Below are 25,512 nucleotides of genomic sequence, written 5' to 3' on the forward strand. Positions count from 1 at the left end.
AGATATATTTGTGATTTTCGAGAATAATATTGTGCAGTCATGGATGAGAATGATGTAAGGAGGCTGATATATGAACAGAGTGGGGATGTTGATGAATTAGATGACAGTTTTGTGATTTGTTGAGCGAAAGCGATGATAGTGTACTGAGTGAAGAGAGTTTCGATAGGGAACCTAGGCCTAAATGTAACAAACAAAGAATTGAGCCCAGCACATCAGAGAGTGACAAGAAGAGCAGTAAGTTATAGTGTTGGAGGTGGAGCTACAGCCTGTTGTGATATCACAGCTACATCCAAAGATTCTGTGACCTACCATGACAAAGAAGTATTCAACGGGTCAAAAAATTCCTGGACCACAGATCCCTGCAAACTGTGTCATTCCACTGCAGTATTTTATGCTTTTCTTTACTTCAGCATTGCTGCTGAAACTAATGCAAATGCTAGGGCACAAATAGGCAACAAAACTTTATCAAAATTCTCCACCTGGCATGATTGGACAAATGTGGGACAGCAGGCATTCCTAGGCATCCTCATCACCTGACATAAAGGACTTTACGTCAAGACTACCGCCATTGGTTGTGGCATCACACACAACCATTAACCCGGCTCGAGGGAGATAAGGTCACCTCCCGTATCCTTCACTTGAGTAATTCTTGTCTGGCGCATCCACGTTGCGGGGGTGGGCGTCCTCCACATCAGTAGGCCGGTGTGCTAAGTTCACGGGGTATAACGTGGAACCCATGACCAGGATTATGGGTGAAGACCTTAACAGCATCTTAGGCAGAGAAGGAGACCTTCGGAATGGCAAAGATGGTGGGTGAGGCAACCCATCCTCTCTGGGGAAAATTAGAAGAGGAAACCACTGCCTTGTGGAGAAGAGGGATCTTCAAAGGCTAACGGAATAAACCCTCAGATGTGTTAGGCTTAGCAGGTCAGCAGATGAGTAAATTTGTACTTGCTTTCAACTATAATACAAGCCTCAGATGGAAATGGAATTGACAAGGCTCTGACTACAGTTGCACAGTATGATGGTAATGCTGATGTTAGATCAGAGAACAAAATCCAATTTGGAACAAAAAATATTCTAACAATGAATGGGAAGGAAAATCAATTGACTGAGAGACGAAAACTCGACATCCTGGGATTTAGTGAAGTAAAATGGACAGGGAAAGGAATGAAGAAACTAAGATGTACTGGATGTGTAGCAGTAAAGAGAAAAGAAAAGGAGTGGGATTTGTAGTGAATCAGAATGTTGAACCAATAGCTGAAAGAATTATAATAATGCACATACATGTAAACAAGGAACTACTGAAGGTAATACAGGTGTATGCTCCACAGACAGGATGTAGCGTGGAAGAAAAAGAAGAGTTCTTCAATGAACTGGAAACACATATTGTAGGAGATGGGATCGTGATAATGGGAGATCCAAATGCTCATGAGAATGTTCTGGGCCCACACGGATATGGCGATAGAAATGAAGATGGAGAGAAACTGTTGGACTTTTGTATCAGAAATAACCTGATAATAAAGAACACCTGGTTTATGACGAGCCGATAGAGTTGGGATGGACAGCATGGAACACTCATCGATTTTATAATAACACACTGACAATGGGGAAGATACATCATAAATATGAAGATAATCCCCAGTGAAAGTATGGAGGGTGATTATTAGGGAGCGGATTTTTATGTGCAAAAAATGTGAAAAATATTTATTTTTTATGTGCTGAAAAACTTTAAAATATGTGATAAAAAATTGAAATTATTTTCCTTTAAATATCACATAACTACTCGTGCTCAAGAAGTAAATAAGTATAATGTTTTGTATTAGAATATGGTGCTACCAAACGTGCTCCTTAAGGAAAAATGGTGTCTGTGTATGGAAACGTGCTGTATGGTATATTAATTTTTGATATGCCAGAGTAGATATTATGAATGGTTATTTTTTAAAGGTAATGTTTTGTTTAAATATGGCAAAAGCAACCTATCATCTTTGAAAAAATAGTACCAGTTCGTACTCACCCATCACACGCTGGAATATAGTTGCTAGAAGTAGTCTCAGAATTGCAGTGAACAACAAAGGTCATCTCCAAATTGTCCATCACCAATGCATGCCGATTATCTCTAAAAAACGCCTTATACTGCGAAAACGATCGCTCCACATCACAGGAAGTCAGACGAGCGTAGTTAAAAAGAGGAATGTCACCAACAATAACGCCATCAATTTCGCCAACATGAGCACCCTCTAATACACTAGAAATTTGGCACATTGTTTGAAATCCTCTGTTTTTCCTGAACGAATTTTGATATTTGACCTTTAACAGTCCCTGTACCTGCGAAGCCGGGAGTGAATCTAATTTATTTTCAACAGCGCGCACTTCCTTCACTGTTTCGGACAACAGGTTAGTAGATTTTTCAAGTATGTCTATAGTTTTACACAAGAAGCTTAGATTGGCAGATATAAACGCCAAATCATTTTTCAAAGAGCTGTCTTTTAGTATCTCTTGAAGAATCTCAATTGACGACGCGTCGTTTTTATCTAGCGCGTTCACAACGGATGCAAAACTTGCGAAATTGTCTGCGTAGTATATCACAGCGCTAAGCCAGGTACCCCACCGCGTAACAATAGGCAGAGGAGGAAGTGCAAGACCCGGGTTTTTCTCTTTAAAGAGATCGATTCTTGAGGGTGCTTTTACGAAGATTTTTTTGCCATTAGACACTAATATATCCACTTGAGGATACTGAGCCCGCACAGTTTCACATAACCTGTGTAGAGCATGAACAACGCAAGTTACGTATATCATTTTTGGAAAGCTCGCAGAAAGGGCCTCGGCTGCCTTTTTCATGTAAGCTCCACTGTCAGTAAGGATAAGCAATACATGGTCGTATTTTATACCTTTTGGCCAAAGTAAGTGCATGGCTTCATTGAATAACCTAGCTACAGTGACATGGTTTGCAGCAAGCATTTCTTTACGCGCTAGCAAATAAGAATGTTCGCAAGCAGTTTTGTCATTCTTCAACACACCAACTACAACATTTCCTACTTTTCTGCCACTTGAATCAGTGGTTTCGTCAATGCTCACCCACAGTTTTTCGCTATCACATACTGCCCGAATTCTCTGTAAAGTTTCTTCGTAACATTTTGGGAGATAGTTTTTCCTTAATGTGGATTCATCTGGAGGCTCAAAATTAATGTACTTTGTTATGAAATTTCTCAGTCCCGGATGATTTATTTTACCACGAGGAATGTCGGCGCAAACAAATGCTCTGCACAAATCTAAATAATACTGGGAATATTTAGATAGGCCTGCATTTGAAGTAGCTGGTTCAGCTATTAGTAATTGTCGCGAACGCACTCGCAAAGCAGCCGCAGTATGCTTATTTCCAGACAAATGCCGAGTTACTTGAGGACGTTGATCTGCACGTACTGTTTTACCACAGGGTTGGCAAAATAATACTTTTCCATCGGTAGTGAAAATGCTTTTAAATTCCACTACATATTGTTGAAGACGCGATCTTGTACTCGACTTCTCTTTTGGCATTATTTTGCAGGTTACGACACACGCATTTACGGTGAATCACTGTTTCAATAAAAAGTATAGCAGCGGACACTGAAGGAAGTATTTCTTATAAATCCATACAAAATCACACGACCACGGGAATGATATATGGACCCGAACAGCTAACCTTACTCTTAGGAGTGATGAAATTCCACTACCTAATGGTGGGGCAATATTCTTCCGAGTCTCCCATATCGTAACGGAATTATGTCACCTTATCTCTCCGTGATTGCCTTTCGCTGATATTTTATAAACAAAACCCAAGAGGGCTGACCCATAAAGAGTTGGAATGACATCATGCAAGGAAACATCTTGTGCAGCAAATCAAATCGCTGTCTAAATGTAACGACGTAGCCAGTGACCAGCAAGTTTTAGAACTTATGGAGGAAAGTCCATAAATAGCCAAAACATTCAGATACATTATGTTAAATACACTGTTAAAAACAATACCTTAATCTTAAAATGAAAATATGAGCATTATTTTATAACACAGAAGCATTTTAAATTTTATTGATCAACAAATATTGCCGATTTATGTGCTTATTATAGATTTTCTTAAAATATGTATTTACATTTAAAAAATGTCAAAATATGTGTTTTTATGTGAAATAAGATTCAGTTTTTACACTTGGGGATGCACAATAGGAATAATGAACTTCGTAACTTGCGTTAAAACTTACGCAAAAAAAAAAATGTAATTACATAAAAATCCGCTCCGAAAACATCAAGGCATCAGAGAGAGAAGATGGATCCATAGTACATGACGAAAAGGGTCTCAGAAGGTAATGGCAAAGTATTTTGAAAAACTTTATAATGACGATGACTGCTCGGAGGAAGAAGGAGATAAGAAAATGGAAATAGCAGATGGAGAAATAGAAGAGAACCCGATAACATGGTTGGAACTTGAAAGAGCAGTGAAAGCAATGACCAAAGGTAAAGCAAGTGGAAAAGACGAATTCAATACTGATATGATTAAGGCAGCAGGAAGCATTGGACTACAGTGGCTACACCAGGCCCTCAATGCCATATGGAAGGATGAAAGGATACCTGAAGATTGGCAACAAGAAAGCATTGTACCACTGTTCAAAGAAGGAAATAGGAAGAAATGTGAAAATTATAGAGGTATAACCTTATTATCACATGGGCTAAAAATAATAGAGAAAGTCAAAGACAAAAGACTGAGGGATATAATAGAAACACAGTTAGAGGAAGAACAATATGGCTTTAGACCAAATAGATCAGCAATAAATAGACTTGATATTTACAGTGCGAACGATAATGGAAAAACATCTGGAAAGTAACAAGGAAATCATCTTCGTATTTGTGGATTTGGAAAAAGCTTATGATACATAAGGAGACTGGATGTTTGGAATGAAAATCTGAAGGAGTTTGGAATGGTAATTATAGGTCTTTTCTACTCTGATGGCGGGCGGCCTACATGCTGTCAGGGGAAGTGGGGTGCGGACAGTATGTCACTGCCCAATCAGGTAATAGATCGCCTGGCAGTGGCGCTGAGAACTACTCAGTCTCCCGGGGAGTTTGCCGCGCTCACTTCGCTCACCGAACTGCTGTGTTGCCGAGTAGCCTTGCGGTGTGCGTGTGGGTATTACAAGGAGCTTGCTTGATGAGTTTGTTTTAAGATCATTCTTGTTTTATGAGTAATTCTTGCTGCGTCCTTTACTGCATTCTTCGATTAGTGTGCTCACGACACGTGATGTGACGTTAGTTTATTTCTATTTGCATTGCTCAGTGTTGTAGTATGTAATAACTGCACTATATATCTTACAATGGCGAAGAGGAAGGAGATATAGAGCCAGGATAGAAAAGTGATCAGCAATGTTCATGAATATTTTCAAAAGGAAGCAGAAAATAATGGCTCTTTAGTCAGTGTGTATAAAGTGCAGCAGAGAGTCTCGGAAGCTTGTCAAGTTAGTACGCGAACTGTTCAGCGTATCGTAAAGGAAGGTAAAGACATTACCTACCCAGTCATCTGGTTCCATCTCATTTCAGTCACCGTGCAAACGAATCAAAAGGAACTGTATAACAAAGGCAATCGACGGATTCCATAAAGATGCAATAAGAAGAACTCTCCTTAGTTACGGTAAAGGTGAATACCCGACACTGAACAAATGTGTTGTGTAACTCTGTACTTTTGAACGAATTATTTTTCGGTCCGTTGTCAATGCACTTTTTATATGCATTATTAATTAACTTGTATCGTACTACATCGAAGATATAATAAAATGTGAAAAATAAATAAATAAAACCCATCCACAGGCCATACTCCAACTATAACATACGAAGCTCTGTGGATTTCAACACAACTTTAACACACGCGCGGACGCTCCTGGCAAAGTTGTATTAGTGGCCTCTGTCTCTTTCCCTTAACGGCTTCTCACGTCGTGCTGGATTGGTCGGCCCCATGCTCCCCGCTTCCCCTGACAGCGTGTGGGCTGCCCACCATCACAGCAGAAAAGACCTTTAGTAAAAAGAAAACTGTAGTCATGCATTGTGGAAAAGAGAAAAAGAGAAGCCAAGTGAACATAGACGGAGAACGGTGAGAGAATGTGGAACAGTTTACACATCTGGGTAGCTTTATTGATGGAAGAAATGAAATCAACCCTGAAATTAATAACAGACTAAGTAAAGGTGCAACATTTCATCATCAAGTCAGAGAGCTTTTATGGGATGAACGAAATTAACATTATATATACAGTATTTCATACCAATTGTAACATACAGACGAGAAACACTGGTAACTAATAGAAGACAAGATCCAGGCAGTAGAAGTGAAATTTTTAAGAACATCGGTTAAAAAGACAAGAAGAGAGAGAATTCAAAATATTAAAATCAGAGAAGAGCTAAATATAGAACCGTTAGTACAGAACATACAGAAAGCTAGACAGAGATAGTTCAGAGGTGTAAAAAGAATGGGAAAGGAACGGGTAGGAAGAAGGGAATTGGAAAGAGAAGTTGTGGGAAAGAGATGAGTTGGAAGACCGAGAAGAAGTGGATGGATCAGATTTGGAAGGACGTTAGAGAAGCTGGATTGGATGTGACGGAAGTAATGGAACGGGAAAAGTGAAAGGACAGAAAGGAGTGGAGGAGGCTTGTTAACCACACCCTGGTGACTGGAGTGGGACATTGATGATGATGATGATGATGATGATGATGATGATGATGATGATGACATGGAAACAGTTTCTTAAAATATTCTGGATGTTGCATTTAGAGACAGTTCCCAATTTAGAAATCTAGAACACAAAAAGTCAGTAACTTTCTTAAATACATTGACAGCAGACGCAGAAAACTGTACCAGGACAGAATGTGTCAGTCGATGAATCTGTTGAGCGAAAGCGATGATAGTGTACTGAGTGAAGAGAGTTTCGATAGGGAACCTAGGCAATGTAACAAACAAAGAATTGAGCCCAGCACATCAGAGAGTGACAAGAAGAGCAGTAAGTTATAGTGTTGGAGGTGGAGCTACAGCCTGTTGTGATATCACAGCTACATCCAAAGATTCTGTGTATAAAAATGTGACCTACCATGACAAAGAAGTATTCAAGCTACGAAATGCGGAATATGCATATATGTTTTGGCCGACTCTGTTTGTAGCTCTATCTGTACTTTTATACCATTTTATGGGAAAATCACTACAGAAAGGCTCATCAAACCATCCCTTCCTTTCACTTCAGGAATAGTTCTTCAGTTTTATAATACGGTAACCTTTGAAAAACATGGCCCGATGTTTTTCATCGACCGTTTCTATACAAGCCCAACACTTGCCACTGAACTTCTAGCATTGAAATGTCACCTTACTAGAACTCTGCTTCCTAATAGAAAAGATGTTTCTGCTTCTGTCAAGAAACCAACCCTAAAAAAAAAAGTAGCATGCCACAACAGTGAAGTACATCCTCATGAGAGAACATCAGAAGGAAAGTGAAAGGACAAGTAGATGAGTGTAACGTACTGCTTCCTCCGTAAGACACTCAAATGGTGGAGACAATTATTTTTCTAGGGTATGAAGATTTCAATTATAAATGCCTACATACTCTATGCCCAGAATGCCGAAGCCCACGAAACATGTCCATTTTAGGAAGCAGCTGGTCAAGAGGTAGTAATGCAAGACGGGGGTTGTATTGTATTGTGTGCTCCAGGGGGAAGACGAGAGACTTTGTGTGAAACTTGTGAGTGGAAACGGTACCACACAGATATAGCTAAACTGAATTCTTGCTTAATATAATCTTTATTTTATTTTATTTTGTTTTAATTTCATGTAGATTTCACTCTTCATCATAGACCAGGATTTCTTCAAAATTTGCTTTGACTAGACTAATGCTACTACTTGAAACTGCAAAGGGTAAGTGATGCTGGCACCGAGCCACGTTGGGATTGCGGGAAATGAACTTGCGGATGATGTTACTACCTAGAGCTGTGAATGTACCTACTAGGGAACCAGCTAACTTTCTGAACTCTGAACTGTTCCACTCCACACCCTTCTTCCACTCCTTCACACCCTTCCCAATGAATGAAAATTTACCCCAATCGCTTCGGCTAAAATTCCTCCTAATTTTATATTTGCAGTCAGTCCTGCCGATATAATTATTTTCCAACTGAAGCCTCTCACGGATATCTGCCCATACTTCTTCTCTTGTATAGGCTCTATATAATCCTGATATATAAAATAACTTGTCCTGACTGACTGACCGACCGACCGACCGACCGACCGACGAGCCAAAACTACTGGACAGAAAGAAATGAAATTTTGTGGATACATTCATATTAAGATGTAGGTGCTCGCTAAGAGAGGATTTTTGGATATTCCGTCGCTAAGGGGGTGAAAATGGGGTTGAAATTTTAAAATGAGTGTATCTATATCTCAAAACTTTAAAACTTTACAGATGTAAAAATTAGTATTTACCATCTTCTTTAAAAATAAGGAAACACGTATTCTTTTGTTTTCAGAAAATCCCAATAGGAGGGGTGAAAAAGGGTGAAAAAGGGTGAAAAAGGGGTTGAATGCCTTTAATCAGGATACCGGTATTTATATCTCAGAAACTGAAGATATTACAGACCTGAAAATTGGTACACTTGATCTCTTTTAAAAATAAAGAAAAACGTATTTTTTTGTTTTTGGAAAATCCAATTAATGGGAGGGGGAAAAGGGGGGTGAATTATTAAAATGAGTGTATCAATATCTCAAAACTTTGAAAGTTTACAGATGTAAAAATTGGTATTTAGAATTTTCATTATAAATAAAGAAATACGTATTATTTTGTTTTCGGAAAATCCCAATAGGAGGGGTGAAAAGGGGTGAAAAATGGGTTGAATGCCTTTAATGATGATACTTATCTCTCAGAAACTGAAAATATTACAGACCTGAAAATTGGTGTTTGGGATCTCCTTTAAAAATAAAGAAACAGGTATTCTTTTGTTTTTGGTAAATCCAATTAATGTGGGTGTGAAAAGGGGGTAATTTTGAAAATGAGTGTATCTATATCTCAAAACTTTTAAAGTTTATAGATGTAAAAATTAGTATTTAGAATCTCCTTTAAAAATAAAGAAACACATAATTTTTTGTTTTCGGAAAATCCCAATAGGAAGGGTGAAAAAGGGTGAAAATGGGTTGAATGCATTTAAAGAGGCTACTTATATTTCAGAACCTGAAGATATTACAGACCTAAAAATTGGTATTTGGGATCTACTTTAAAAATAAAGAAACAGGTATTTTTTCGTTTTTGGAAAATCCAAATAATGGGGGTGAAAAGGGGGGTGAATTTTTAAAACGAGTGTGTCTACATCTTAACCCTTTACTGCATACTGTTGCCTTTAGGCAACAAATAACTTTTCACCTGTATAAATGGATAAATATTGTACACAGAGGTAGTTTTACGGCACACCTTCAACTGTACAATCAATTAAACACATATCCCAGTGACGCCTTGGTTTTTTTTTACATAACATAAGTCAAAACAGCCCTACAACCAAAGGTACTCCTTCCACCCCGTCAACATCCACGCGAACCAACCACCGTTTATTTTACGTGGGCCCTCCCCATCACATTACCACAGGCTTCAGGAGTACCTCTGGCTCAACCTCAAAGACATTACCGACCTACGGTTCTGCAAGTTGTACTTGCGCCTTGCAGTACGTACCCATGGCCAGTAGGCAGTAATGTTCGGTCTTTGAATGTTAAAAGCTTAGCGTAAAATCGTGAAAAATCGTATATATATATTCAACTATGGTAATCCACATCACATATGAGTGTTAAGAATTGCTGGTACATCTAATACACTGAACGTATGTTGAACATTAAAGCTTGAAATTTTCTTCACCAAAGGAAAACGAAAAATAATTCATGCAGTAGAGGGTTAAAACTTTAAAAGTTTACAGAAGTAAAAGTTGGTGTTTGGAATCTCCTTTAAAAATAAATAAACATGTATTTTTTTGTTTTTGGAAAATCCTAATAGGAGGGGTGAAAAGGGGTTGAATGCCTTTAATGAGGATACTTATATCTCAGAAACTGAAGATATTACAGACCTGAAAAAAGGTATTTGGGATCTCCTTTAAAAATAAAGAAACATGTACTTTTTGTTTTTGGAAAATCCAAATAGTGGAGGGTTGAAAGGGGGGTGAATTTTTAAAATAAGTGTATCTATATCTCAAAACTTCAAAAGTTTGCAGATGTAAAAATTGATATTTAGAATCTCCTTTAAAAATAAAAGAACGCGTATTTTTTGTTTTCGGAAAATCCCAATAGGAGGGGTGAAAAGTGTGAATAAGTGGTTGAATGTCTTTAATGAGGATACTTATATCTCAGAAACTGAAGATATTACAGACCAGACAGTTAGTATATAGAATCTCCTTTAAAAATACAGAAACATTTATTTTTTTGTTTTTGGAAAATCTAATTAATGGGGGTTAAACAGGAGTGACAAATTGGGTGAATTTTTAGAAAGACTATATCTTAGAAGCGTAAAATATTGCAGACGTAAAAATTGGTATTTGGAATCTCCTGTTAAAGTAAAGAAACAGGTATTCTCGGAAAATCCAATGAAGGTTTGGGGGGGGGGGGAGGGTGAAAAATTGAAAAATTTATTGAATTAATTGTATGAGGATACTTAAATCTAATAAAAACTAAAGTTGTTACAGACGTGAAAATTAGTATTTAGATCTTCTTTAAAAATAAAACGACGTGTTTTTTTTTGGGGGGGGGGAGAATCATTTTTGGGGGTGAGTGTGAAAAGGAGTTGAATTCGTTTCATGAGGACACATATCTCAAAAATTGAAGATAATCTGTATTTAGAAGATCCTTTACTATTAAAGAAACAAGTATTTTTTGCCAGAAAATTCACTTAAGGGGGGTGGGGAGTGTGAAAGTAAGTGAAAAATGTGAATTATTTTTATGGGAATACTTATATCTCAAAACTGAAGGTAACACACGTGACCATTGGTATTTGGAATATCCTTTAAACATAAAGGAACACGTTTTCTTTTGGGGGGGGGGGTAAATCAACTTAACCGCGGTGAGGTGAAAACGGAGGTGAGACCAGTTGATTTTACTGTTCCTAATGTACTTATAAGGAGCCTCCGTGGCTCAGGCGGCAGTGCGCTGGCTTCTCACTGCTGGGTTTCTTGGTTCAAATCCCGGTCACTCCATGTGAGATTTGTGCTGGACAAAGCGGAGGCGGGACAGGATTTTCTCCGGGTACTCCGGTTTTCCCCGTCATCATTCATTCCAGCAACACTCTCCAATATCATTTCATTTCTCATTAATTTAATCATTGCCCCAGTGGAGTGCAACAGGCTTCAGCAGGGCTTATTCATTCCATTCCTGACCCGGTTGAATGACTGGAAACAGGCTGTGGATTTTCAGTGTACTTATTCTGATCATAAACCGATCATTTTTAATCTCTCCTGGGTTCGTTTTCAAGAGCCATATTTTCCTTTGGAGAACCTTCTTAGATTACAGTAGATTCTTCTGGCATATAAACAAAAATTTAAACATATTTGAAATAAATGATAGATATATGATTGACCGTGCAATTGTTCACCTCTGTAATAAGGTCAATAATGCACGGAAGTATGTCATTCGTATCGCCAGAAGTCCTGCGCACTTGCCTACGGGCGACAATGGTGCTGGTCATACTGTCATCAATGACAACGGCAGCAGATGTAATTTACCGCAAAGTAGAGGTTCAGTACTGCCAAGGCACCCAAGACAACACCACGCCGGATCTCCTCAAGGATTTAATCCACATTAAAAATGCTTATAGGAAAAGATGGCAAAGATTTAGGGACCCAACTGACTGGGTGGAATATCTGGACCTATCCCGGGAAGTACAAAATCGATTGCTGGAGAAAAGATTGAAAAATGGGAGGAACATTGCCGTAATATCTCAGAAAACAAGACAGATTGCGAATTTTGGCGGAATCTGTCAGAAAACGAGTCAGATCGCGAATATCGGTGGGTTATATATAAAACGATAAGCATTCAATTATAAATTTCAGTATAATACCGTTGCGAAGCACGGGTATCTTGCTAGTAATCCTATAAGTCTAGTTTTCTCCCTTCTCTTACTTAAAGTTTCCCACCCTAGTTCCTTTAACATTTCTGATACACTACTCTTTCTTCTGAAAACCCTGTTACAAATCTTGCTGCTTTCCTCTGCACACTATCTATTTCTTTTATTAGGTATTCTTGGTGAGGATCCCAAACACTGTTTGCATATTCCAATAATGGACGAACCATACTTAAGTAACTTTTCTCTTTTAATTCTTTGTTGCATCCTTTAAGTAGCCTCATTATGACATGTAATGATCTGTATGCTTTCCCAACAATGTCATCAATATGACCCATCCAGTGCAAATTACTTTCAAATCTCACACCTAAGTATTTGCACTTGCCATCTTTTGGGATAACTACCTCATCCAAAGTATATTCAAATTCAGTGATAAAGCTCCTGTTTGTAAAAGTTGTAACAGTTGATTTGCCTCCATTAACCTTCATATTATTCTCTTCAACCCATTGTTGGATACTCTCAAGGTCCCTTTGTAATTCTGAACAATCCTCAATGGTATTTATTTCCCTATAAACAATTATGTCATCTGCATACAATCTTATTTTTGATGTTATATTGTTCCCTAAATCATTTGCATATATTAAGAAAAGTAACAGGCCGATTATACTACCCTGTGCAATTCCCTTCCAAACTTTCTCTTCCTGAGATACATTATTTCCTACTTTGACTTTCTGAACCCTTGAATTTAGAAATGTTTTTATCCAACGTGTAACCCTTACGTCCAATCCTATTCCCTCCAATTTCTTTAATAATATTCCATGTTCCACTCTATCAAAGGCTTTGGAAAGATCTATGGCTATGCAATCTAACTGACCTCCTGAGTGCAATTGATCTGATATGTCCTGCTGAAATCCCACCAGTTGTGCCTCACAAGAAAATTTCTTTCTAAATCCATACTGGCTCCTCATGAACCAATTTTTATCATCACATATCCCTCTGATGTACTTTGCTATTAAACTCTCCAGAATTTTACAAACTATACTGGTCAGGCTGATTGGTCTGTAGTTCTCTGGTTTCCTTTTATCACCCTTTCCTTTATAAATTGGTATTATAGATTCCTTCCATTCCTTTGGTATTACACTATTATTTATGACATAGTCAAAGAGAAATTTTAAATAAGGCACTATGTACCACCCCATTGTCTTTAATACCTCCCCAGTAATTTGATCACTTCCTGCTGCTTTTCCTTGCTGAAGCAGTTGGATTTCTCTGAAAATATCTTCATTTGTGAATGAGAAGCTTCTTGTTTCCCTCTGTGTCTCTCCCTCTCTATCTTCTGTTATGGTTTCCAAGTCCTGACAATCTTTTACTGAATCTCTGAATTCCCTACTGAAGAGGTTTGCTTTCTCAGTATCTGTTGAATAGTGTTCACCCCCTTCTCCCACCATTGTAGGAATTTGGATTCCTTTTCCTTTTTGATTCCTAATATATGAATACAGCTTTTTCCATTTCCCTTTGTGGTCATTACCGTCTTGAAGAATGCCATTCATATAATTCTCTTTTGCTTCCTTTTTCACTCTATTCAGTTCCCTCATTAGCTGTTTTCTAGTTTCTCTATTCTCCCTACCCTCTTTGATTTTCCTGTTTACTATTCTACATTTTATTTTTTATTTTCTTATTTCCCTTGTATAATAAACAGGGTCTGAGGTCATTTTACCCTTCTTAACAGGTACAAATCTCTTCTCTCCTTCCCAAATGATTCCTTTAAATTTAGCCCAAAGTGTACCCACATTACTCCCTTCACTTATCCAACAACTGAATTGTGATTTAAGGTAAGTCCCAAATTCATCAACTTTAGTTTTTCTGTATAATTTCTTGTCTTGTGTGACCCTCTTATTAAGCCTTTTTGGTACCAGTCCTACATCCATTATTACAGCCTTATGGTCACCTATTCCTTCAACTACCTCAGATTGATCAACAATTTCCCATGGTTTAACCAAGAATACATCTAGTAAGTTATTGAGACGAGTCGGTTCTTGTACTACTTGTGTAAATCCTCCCTCCCAAATTAACTTATTTGCCAGTTTCTGTTCATGGGCTTCACTTGCAGCTCCATTCCATTCAACTTCAGGCAAGTTTAGGTCTCCCCCAATTATTACCATATCATTATTATTGTTTTTATGAGTATAATCTATTATTTTCTCAAATATTTCCATGTCTCTTTCCTCTCTTCCAGGCCTGTATGTTCCTATAATTCCCACCTCCTTCATATTATGACAAACTAATTTTATCCCTAAGATTTCGTCCCTTTCATCGGTAAACCATTCATGTGGACAATAAGTTTCCTTCACCAGAATAAACCCCCCCCCTCCCGTTTTATCTCCTCGGTCTCTACGATAGACTGTGTACCATTCTGGAAATACTTCTCTATTACCCACCCCTTCTCTCAACCATAATTCTACTCCTATCACCACATCAGTCTCATAAGATTCCATGAATGTACCGAATTTTAATTGTTTATTTACTACACTTTGACAGTTTACCAAGAGCAATCTCAGACCTCCTTCCTCCCTAAAACTTGGCTGTTGCAATTGGGCAACTTGAAATTCCTTACTTTCCTGAGTTTCATTTTCTAGTTGACTGAGCCAGCTTGAAGTACATCTGGCTCTTTCTGCTAGTTTTCCTGGTCAGTATTATAACTCAAGGGAGTTGCCTCTTTTACCGTACATATCTTAAGATTAATAAAAGCTGAAAATTACAGGCCAGTAAGTTTGACATGCATTGTATGTAAGCTTTGGCAAGGCATTCTTTCTGATTATATTAGACATGTTTGTGAAATTAATAACTGGTTCGATAGAAGGCAGTTCGGTTTTAGGAAAGGTTATTCCACTGAAGCTCAACTTGTAGGATTCCAGCAAGATATAGCAGATATCTTGGATTCTGGAGGTCAAATGGACTGTATCGCGATTGACATGTCTAAAGTATTTGATAGGGTGGATCATGGGGGACTACTGGCAAAAATGAGTGCAATTGGACTAGACAAAAGAGTGACTGAATGGGTTGCTATATTTCTAGAAAATAGATCTCAGAGAGTTAGAGTAGGTGAAGCTTTGTCTGACCCTGTAATAGTTGAGAGGGGAGTTCCTCAGGGCAGTGTTATCGGACCTTTATGTTTTCTTATATATATAAATGATATGAGTAAAGGAGTGGAATCGGAGGTAAGGCTTTTTGCGGATGATGTTATTCTCTATAGAGTGATAAATAAGTTACAAGATTGTGAGCAACTGCAACGTGACCTCGAAAATGTTGTGAGATGGACAGCAGGCAATGGTATGTTGATAAACGGGGCTAAAAGTCAGGTTGTGAGTTTCACAAATAGGAAAAGTCCTCTCAGTTTTAATTACTGCGTTGATGGGGTGAAAGTTCCTTTTGGGGATCATTGTAAGTATCTAGGTGTTAATATAAGGAAAGATCTTCACTGGGGTAATCACATAAATGGGATTGTAAATAAAGGGTACAGATCTCTGCACATGGTTATGAGGGTGTTTAGGGGTTGTAGTAAGGATGTAAAGGAGAGTGCATATAAGTCTCTGGTAAGACCCCAACTAGAGTATGGTTCCAGTGTATGGGACCCTCACCAGGATTACCTGATTCAAGAAGTGGAAAAAATCCAAAGAAAAGCAGCTCGATTTGTTCTGGGTGATTTCCGACAAAAGAGTAGCGTTACAAAAATGTTGCAATGTTTAGGTTGGGAAGAATTGAGAGAAAGAAGAAGAGCTGCTCGACTAAGTGGTATGTGATATGATATACTAACAATTTGTTGGTTATTTTGATCCACCTTTTCAATACAAATTACAGTTTGTGTTGCTAAGTTGTAATGTTACAACACTAATTTACCGGGACATGTTTCACTTTTATTTACAAGCATCATCAGCCTATACAATTGCCTCAAGGTTTGTCATTTTTGGTTTGTTGTTACAAATTTCATTACATTGAATGTAAATCTAATTTCAGTGATAACAATATTTAAAACAAGAATAATATACACATTAAAAATTATGACAATATGTTCTGCGATGTTAAAATGGTTTAACTCTTAATTCTAAAACACATTGACGTCCAAAACACAGTTTTTAATTTGGCTAAAAATTGTTTGGATGTTAAAATAAAATTGATTCAACCATAATTTGGCATTAAAATTTGATATATAAATATAAATATAAATATTGGATGTTAATATATAGGAGCCATAGTTTCTGAAGTGCGTTGGTTTCTAGAATACAGTAACATTTCAGTATTGCAAATTATAGTTAAGAATTGTGCTCTCTAAATAATGTTATTTAAAAAACTGTAGTTTTGCATTATGCGTGATTAGTCATGATGATAATCTAGAATTGAAGTCTTGAGTTCGTTGGAAAATGGCTTCTAGATTTGATGAGGCTTGCTGCTGCAATTTGGCAATTTGATCAGAGGAAGTATTGACATATTTAATTCTTGTTTGTAGCGACCAGACTCTCCGTTGGAAGTTGATTGTTTTGATGTAAGTTATGGTTAAAAGGGGCTTCAATCCAAATTTTGAGTACTGGTATCTGATTATGTTTCTTTCGATTTATGGAATGGAAGAAGCATCTGGAACAAATGGAAATGAACTTAAGTAATATTGTGTGTGTGTGTGTGTGCGTGTGCGTGCGTGCGTGTGTGTGTGCGTGTGCGCGCGCGCGCGCGCGCGCGTGTGTGTTTTTTTGTACTTATAATGTGAGTGTTGATGTTGCATTATCACTTACCCCTTACATCAACACTCACATTATAAGCACAACACACACACACAATATTACTTAAGTTCATTTCCATTTGTTCCAGATGCTTCTTCCATTCCATAAATCGAAAGAAACATAATCAGATACCAGTACTCAAAATTTGGATTGAAGCCCCTTTTAACCATAACTTACATCAAAACAATCAACTTCCAACGGAGAGTCTGGTCGCTACAAACAAGAATTAAATATGTCAATACTTCCTCTGATCAAATTGCCAAATTGCAGCAGCAAGCCTCATCAAATCTAGAAGCCATTTTCCAACGAACTCAAGACTTCAATTCTAGATTATCATCATGACTAATCACGCATAATGCAAAACTACAGTTTTTTAAATAACATTATTTAGAGAGCACAATTCTTAACTATAATTTGCAATACTGAAATGTTACTGTATTCTAGAAACCAACGCACTTCAGAAACTATGGCTCCTATATATTAACATCCAATATTTATATTTATATTTATATATCAAATTTTAATGCCAAATTATAGTTGAATCAATTTTATTTTAACATCCAAACAATTTTTAGCCAAATTAAATCTGTGTTTTGGACGTCAATGTGTTTTAGAATTAAGAGTTAAACCATTTTAACATCGCAGAACATATTGTCATAATTTTTAATGTGTATATTATTCTTGTTTTAAATATTGTTATCACTGAAATTAGATTTACATTCAATGTAATGAAATTTGTAACAACAAACCAAAAATGACAAACCTTGAGGCAATTGTATAGGCTGATGATGCTTGTGAATAAAAGCGAAACATGTCCCGGTAAATTAGTGTTGTAACATTACAACTTAGCAACACAAACTGTAATTTGTATTGAAAAGGCGGATCAAAATAACCAACAAATTGTTAGTATATCATAGCATAGTTCAATACGGGTCTAATAATGAGATTAGTTACATGTAATAAGTGGTATGTTCCGAGCTGTCAGCGGAGAGATGGCGTGGAATGACATTAGTAGACGAATAGGTTTGAATGGCGTCTATAAAAGTAGGAAAGATCACAATATGAAGATAAAGTTGGAATTCAAGAGGACAAACTAGGGCAAATATTCATTTATAGGAAGGGGAGTTAGGGATTGGAATAACTTACCAAGGGAGATGTTCAATAAATTTCCAATTTCTTTGAAATCATTTCGGAAAAGGCTAGGAAAGCAACAGATAGGGAATCTGCCACCTGGGCGACTTCCCTAAATGCAGATCAGTATTGATTGATTGATTGAAAATCTAGAACAATATTTGCTATCTTTCGTTTACCTGAATTGTTTAGATGAAGGCCATGCACAGTGTCGCTCGAAACTGCTGCTATCAATTACCTGTGTATTACGAAAATGTTTACAAATTTTAACCATATCTGTATTAACTTTGTCCACTTCAATGTTCACACACGAGTCTCTAATCAAATCATGCCTGTGGGGCACGTTCACTACAAAGATGTTAGTGTGAGTCAGCTTACCCAGTGTACATTTAAGTTCAGAAATAACATTCTTAGCGTCCTTGTGAGCTACGTCGTTCGTCCCGCCGATGATCACTACTGCATCATGACTTCCGAGATTTCTTGCCGCCTGCTCCGTGTTTTCCAATACCTTCTTCATTGGGGCCCCAGGATAGATGACTGCCGATGCTGCAATATCTTCATTGACCATTTTCTCCGCAATTCCCCTGGCCTGGCTATCACCAAATATAAGAATGTTGGACACTTTCGCCGGTGCACTGTGCGGGATTTTAGGCCTAACTTTGCCGCTTCTCGTAACAGATTTTGCGCTATACGTTTGACTGCTTCCCATACGGATACCTTGCGTATCGCTTACTTCCCTCAGGGCTGAAAATCTATTTTTGGTGTCAATTACAAAGTTGTCCTTATTTAACTGTACACTTTTCCTCCTAGAATCTGAAGCAACTTGACACCACGTGTTAGAATTCACGGAGTCACCTGTGTTCTGAGTGTTTACTGGTACCAGTACGTTTGATTCCAGTAAACGTACCTTCTCCTTTAAAATCTCATTCTCCGCTTTTAATGCTTGTAAATCCTGTTGCAATAAAGAGAGAATTACAAGTACATTATCATTACCTCCATCCTCCAAGGAATGAGACGCCAGCGATTCGTTGACCGTTGTAAGCCTAGGTTTGTTACCGCTATCCAAATTGCTCTCGCCACAGCTCACACAAGTCCAAGTATCTTCATTTTTAGCAAAACCAGCACTACATATACACTCAAAGTGGTACCAAATTAAACACTTTTCACACTGGATACCATTCTTCACTCGCTTCTTGTTTACACCACACTCATTCCCGATTATTTCGCAAGAGAACCGGGAGCTATCTTCACTGACGCCATCTTGTCTCTTGTTACAGCGGCCTTGAAGGAGATCAGCGTCATCAGTCCAGAGCTGCTCCTGCAGAAAGTGAACCTGAAGAAGCACAACTTACGTAATACTCAAGGCTGTGATGATTTGTTACTCTATTTAAATACTGTGTAATGTATTGTGAGTGTTCTTTTAATGCCAAGCACAATTTACAAATGGAGAGAGATATGTACAATATAGAAAATAGAAATAAACACTGTGGCACTGCATAAGGTACTCATTTGTGTTTTCTCAGAAAATCTGAAGCTACAGGAAAGGTTGGAGAACTGTCACCTACATTCATTGTGCGTATTAAAGAAAACATACTTTACAGCAATCGACGTAGCTTTAGTCATCGACGGGAGCACACGAGTGCAGCAGGGGATCCAGTCCTGGTGTGGCTACTGATCTGATGATGTTTAATTTAAAAGCTCTGTTTACCATACTATAATATGCTGCCTTATTATGTGATTGGGGGTGGAGAAAATCCCTTTGAATTGTGCTAGTTGATTATATACTCTATTCGGTTCGTTACGGCCCCTGAGGATCACGAGTGACTTGTTCGGCACGTCTTCATTCTCTCGCTCCTCCTCTTTCTCTCTGCTTCCGTGATCTGAATCTGGATCCTGTTGTCCGCCCATCTGTGACCTTCCACGAGCTTTCTGTATTTGGACCTATCCTTTACTGTCATCAGAGGATATTTTTCCTTTATGCCAATAGTCTCCCAATCTTCTCTGACTTCCTTCATCCACTTATTTCCAGTTAAGCAGGTTGCGTTCCATATCTTCTTCGTCAGCCTACTGTCATCCATCGTCATGAGATGTCCAACAAATCCTAACCTTCTCTTTCTTATCACACTCGAGATTGGTTCTATACTCGCATTTAGTTCCTGCCTTGATTATATATACAACTAAAAGACACCAAATTTCCACCCTAAGTAATGAATCAATAGATATAAAACTTACTCCTCGTTCACATTCAGTAATCCAAACATATATCAAGTTGGCAATATTTTCAAGAGGTATGATAAAGAAAGCCTTTAAAAGGATTGATAATAGTTTATTGTTTACATCTGGCTCCATGGCTAAATAATTAGTGTGCTACCCTTTGGTCACAGGAGTCCCGGGTTTGATTCCCGGCAGGGTCAGGAAGTTTAACCATAATTGGTTAATTCCGCTGACACAGGGGCTGGGTGTACGTGTCGTGTTCATCATATTTCATCCCCTTCATGACTCGCAGGTCACCTGCAGGAGTCAAATCGAAAGACCTGCATCTGGCGAGCCAAACTTGTCCTCGGATACTCACCAAACACCTTACGCCATTTCATTTCATTCCTATTTCTCACAAAACACACACACAATCAATCAAAATAAATTTCCTCAATGAGGAATCTATAAACTACGATGTCTAGACTGCCTAACTTTATATGTAGGACAAACAGATCCTGTTTTCTCAGTAAGATACATGGAACATGTCAATGCTGTCAGATGTAATCTGTTTTCAGCAGTAGGCTAACATATGACAGACTCCAATCATAATTTTACAGCTACTAACCAAGATGTATCCATTCTAAAAACAGAAAAGAAAGGTCCAGTGCTTAACATTTTGGAAAACCTTTACATACAGTACATCTTGAACAGTACATCAATCCAAATTACAATATCAGTGAAATTAATGAGAAACCTAACATTGTTTTGGACATAATTCTCCCTCTTTACATCAAAAGAAAACCAAATAAAACTACAACATTGAACCCTCCAATTCATATACGCATATCCAATCCACCCCCACAATCACCATAAGCTATTCCTCACTAGCCACTCTGTCTAGTGTTGGTATTGTGTACTTATACACTAGTTTTAAGGCACCTAAAACTGTATCTCATACATTTTCTTTGTATTGTTTCATTTCCCATTTAAGTTTTCTGTACTTTTCTTTTCTAAACATTCACTTTATATGGAACGATTTGAAAGATCACTCCAGCAGATCAGAAGGCGACAGACAGACTGATGCTGTGAATACAAAAATGGCAGTTTACATACTCTTAGCGATAGTTAAATCTGAAAACCAAAGACATAGACCATCTTTTTAACTCCAACAATAAAAAAGCTACACGAAAAGGACATTGTAATAATGTACTGTTTTATATTAAGACTATGATTTCCTTAAAAGGACACAAAAGTGTTGGACATATGTGCAAGAGACATGAATTGTAATGGACTCATGTGTAACCACAACATGGTTCAAGACATGCTAATAGTGTTATACTAGGTGTTGGTGTTTGCAAGTTACATTTAACCTTCTTTTCGATTTATAATTTGACACTGAAGATGACGCAATACGATCTAATAAATATTATATACAGTATTGAACTGGCCATCCTTGTGGTATATTGCAAGCTGTCAGTGGACTGACATTAGTAGGAAGTATCACAATTTGAAGATAAAGTTGGAATGTAAGAGGACAAATTGGGGCAAATATTCATTTATAGGAGGAGGGGTTAATCAAGGGCAACTTCTCTGAACTCATTTGAGACAACAGTAGGTAGGGAGTCTGCCTCTGGCACTGGCTCACCCATCATTCTGATTACATTGCATCCTTTCTCCTACACAGATTGCTACAATTTCTTCCCAACCTTCTTGTTGTCCCATTACACTTGAAAACACATCCTGTACATTTTGAAGTTCCGCACAATCTGCCCTAACAGGAATAGTGACCAGAAGTGAATTCATTAATCCTAGTAGCAATAGATCACAAGCAACAAATTGGAAAAAGGAGAAATTTTGAAGTGAGCTGCAATGCACCACATTATCACAAATTAGAACATAACTTATATTGTCAAAATTCCATGTGTTTATCAATTTAACGCATTGGAGACGACCTCCAGGATTTTTAATGGTTTTTGAAATGTTTTTCAAAGCTAGAGTAAGCCATGATTATAACAACTTTTGGAATATATAGAAATATCACACTTTCTTCTACACAAAAATGAGTTCTAATTAACATAATAGTGCAGCAATTTTTAAATATAAATTTATGAAAATAATAAGTTTTACAAAAAAATCAGATATCTCGAAATCTGTGTAATATTCTGGACACATCTACTGAAACAGATTCTAACCTAATAGGTCAATTGGACTGGTATCCTTGTATACAACCAGTAATTTGCTGGACGACGGGGTTGCATCGAGTTGCTGCAGGTACACGGGAACCTAGGAGGAGGTATAAAATTGTATTACAGAAGCCACTTCAGGAAGCGGTATAAAACTATGTTACACTTCACACCAATTTGAAATGAGCTCATTATCTACATTTACGTGCCAGAATCATCATGTTTACTTAGTGTGTAATTGTTATCCTCACTTTCAGAACTCGTGTCTTCCATAAGAACATCCATTATGGATTCGTTGTCAAAACTTCATACACTTGAATTAGACATGCTAAATATTTACAAGAATTACACAAACAAGCCTGACTCTTGAACACACACGGAGGTTAGCCGGTTCGAGTCCCGTTGATCGAAAAAAAATTCACCATCAGAATGTTGGCCACCAGGGTGGGGGAGGTGGTGATATACAATTTCTAATCACTACATTGCGTGCCAAAAGCCTGTATTAAATTCCAAACCTCTCCACAATGCTCATATAGAGTGATGGCATATGACGCTGTTGATGCTGATTCGTCCGTCGGATGGAGACGTTAAGCCTTGAGCAGACCCCTTGGTGCTATTCCAGAGGAGTAGGCTATGTGCCGGCACCAGGTTTCATCGTCTACGTACTATCATATATCACGTCATTCATTTCATCTCATTAATTCCTCTGATGAGGTTGACGTCAGGAAGGGCATCCGGTCATAAAAACCCACCACGACAGATTCATCACACCTCATACCCAACCCCGCAGGGAAACGGGACAAGGGTTGGACAAACAAACACAGTTCTTTTTCTCATTGCAGATGTTACACACTTTTTAATCCCCATTATTGACGGTCTCACTGCACAGTGTTTCATTTTAACAGTCAGCAAGTTGTAATTGTCAATCAAGAACGATCCATCAGATGATAGGACTTTGTACCTCAATATGTTTTTAATTCATTAATCATGATCATTATCATTTCACTTCATCAAGATTTTTAATTTGTTTTTGTGTTATGTAATAATTGTTCTGCTACTGAAGATGGCCTTGAGAATAGGCTGAAACATGAGACTTTGTTCCATCCAACAGATGATTTGATTTGTATTGATAAGGAGGATTTTATAAATACTTTTTATTTGTAAAGTGATAACCGTCAATACGGAATGAGATTTATAACTTGCAATGGTAACGCCATCCAGGCTAGTAAGAAAGCAAACCTGTATTGTAATTTGAAGATAAAGGTTTCCAAATTAGGTGAAGATTTATGTTTTTTGAGAAAATGCCTAACTAATGACATCACACTGAATTTTTTAAAATTTGCAAAGAAAACTCATAGAGACACGGCTAAACCCCGCGGGACCCAATGAAAAACAGATAAAGTTTGGATAAGAGAGGAAATTAAATTCCTTCAGAAGAAAAAAGCTCTTCTTAGTCTTTACGACAATCATTTGGAAGTTTCGACCCTCTTATGTCCTCTCGAATGGACTTCTTTCCAAGCTCACGTCACCAATAGACTCTAAGGTTTTACTGAAAAAAACAAAGAACTCTTGATAAGAAGTGGAATAGCTTAAGAAAAGTTTCTTCCCATAATATCCCAAACTCGCAGAATAATACTGAAACGAATGTTTTTCACCCGTCGGTAGTGAACCTCAGTCAAGCTGACCTTGAACCTAATGACCTCAGGATATTGAATAAGGGACCAAAACATAACTGGGTCACGTCCTCCAACCACAATGATTTAGTTATTACATTGGCTGAGTCCGAATTAGTGGTTAATAGGTTGCCTGCAGACATTCAAGATGAGGTTAGATATGAAGTTCTTCTTTCAATCATAACATACTGATAAACCCAATAAAGAACAGGTCACCAATATACGCAATCTCAAAAAAATAATTAAAGATAACGATTTAATATTAACCGAGGCAGATAAAGGCAATGCCACTGTAGTTATGGGAAAAAAGTGACTACGTAAGTAAAACACACTCCTTTTTTACTAACAATAATAATTTTAATGTAGTCAAAAAAAGATCCCACTAAAAGAATACAAAGAGAACTGAAAGCTTTTATTCTTATTTAATGAGCTAGAGAAACCAAAATTGGTTAGCATGAATCCCAAGCTACCGATGGCGAAGATTAACAAGGCAGATGTGCCCATAAGATCCGTTACTAACTTCAGAAGTGGTCCGACGTACAAAATATCTCAGTATATTCATAAGTTTCTTAAAACACATTATTTTTTTCAAGCTAACACGTCAGTTAAAAATTCCCTAGAATTCTGCAGTTGAATTAAAGATCTTACTTCACAAGACATTACACCCTTCACTCCTTTGACATAGTCAATATGTACGTGAATGTACCTATCAATAAAACCATCAAAATAGTAAAAAATAATCTTTCCAAATTCAATAAATTGACTGTAGGCGAGATAGATCAGTTTACCAATATAAATGGTCTGTTATTGGACATTATAAATTTTCCAGCTCACTCATTCCTGGTTGCCACCGTTTCACCCCCGTATGCTAGGTTGGGCTCGTCAGTTGGTACCTAACACACCTACCAAAACACATGGCTAGTGCATACCATTTGCTCATTCGGGACAAATATTTCAGATTCCCTATGGGAATCAAGATCTATATCATCTGATGGCCAAGCAGGCATTAATTTTTGGTAGTGAGACAAAGTCTCTCATAGTGCATTGGCACTGCCAGTGGCTTCAAGTAGCCTACGCAGTGGCCTCCACAATATGCACTAGCCATGCGTCTTGGTAGGTGTGCTAGGTACCAACTGATGAGCCCAACCTAGCATAGGGTTGAAACGCTGGCAACCAGGAATGAGTTAACTGGAAAATTTATAATGTCCAATAACAGACCATTAAATTCGCTCATTCGGGACAAATATTTCAGATTCCCTATGGGAATCAACATCTATATCATAGATGAGTTTGTTCAGATCCTCTAGTTTACATTAAATAATACACTGAAGAAAATGGAAATTGCAACACCCAGAAGGTGTGGTGCTACATTACTGCAATTGAACATGCAGGTCGAGTGTTCGGTTGTGATTCGATGATTACACTTTCAGGTCCCTCTGACCGCAAATTTGGACAACAATCAATACAGGATGTGCCCACC

General features: G+C 37.7%; 1 protein-coding gene across 1 annotated transcript in view; it reads left to right on the forward strand.

The window, feature by feature from the left end:
• The window catches only part of Dnaaf5 (Dynein axonemal assembly factor 5), a 612,890-nt gene extending 593,332 nt beyond the window's left edge, over positions 1–19,558 (forward strand). Inside the window, exon 11 of the mRNA XM_067149642.2 lies at positions 19,258–19,558. Within this exon, the coding sequence (XP_067005743.2) occupies positions 19,258–19,382 (125 nt within the window). The 3' untranslated portion in view covers positions 19,383–19,558. The remainder of the gene's footprint in view (positions 1–19,257) is intronic.
• The last annotated feature ends 5,954 nt before the right edge of the window (positions 19,559–25,512 follow it).

The sequence above is a fragment of the Anabrus simplex genome, chromosome 6 (genome assembly GCF_040414725.1).
Source record: "Anabrus simplex isolate iqAnaSimp1 chromosome 6, ASM4041472v1, whole genome shotgun sequence".
NCBI lineage: Eukaryota > Metazoa > Arthropoda > Insecta > Orthoptera > Tettigoniidae > Anabrus > Anabrus simplex.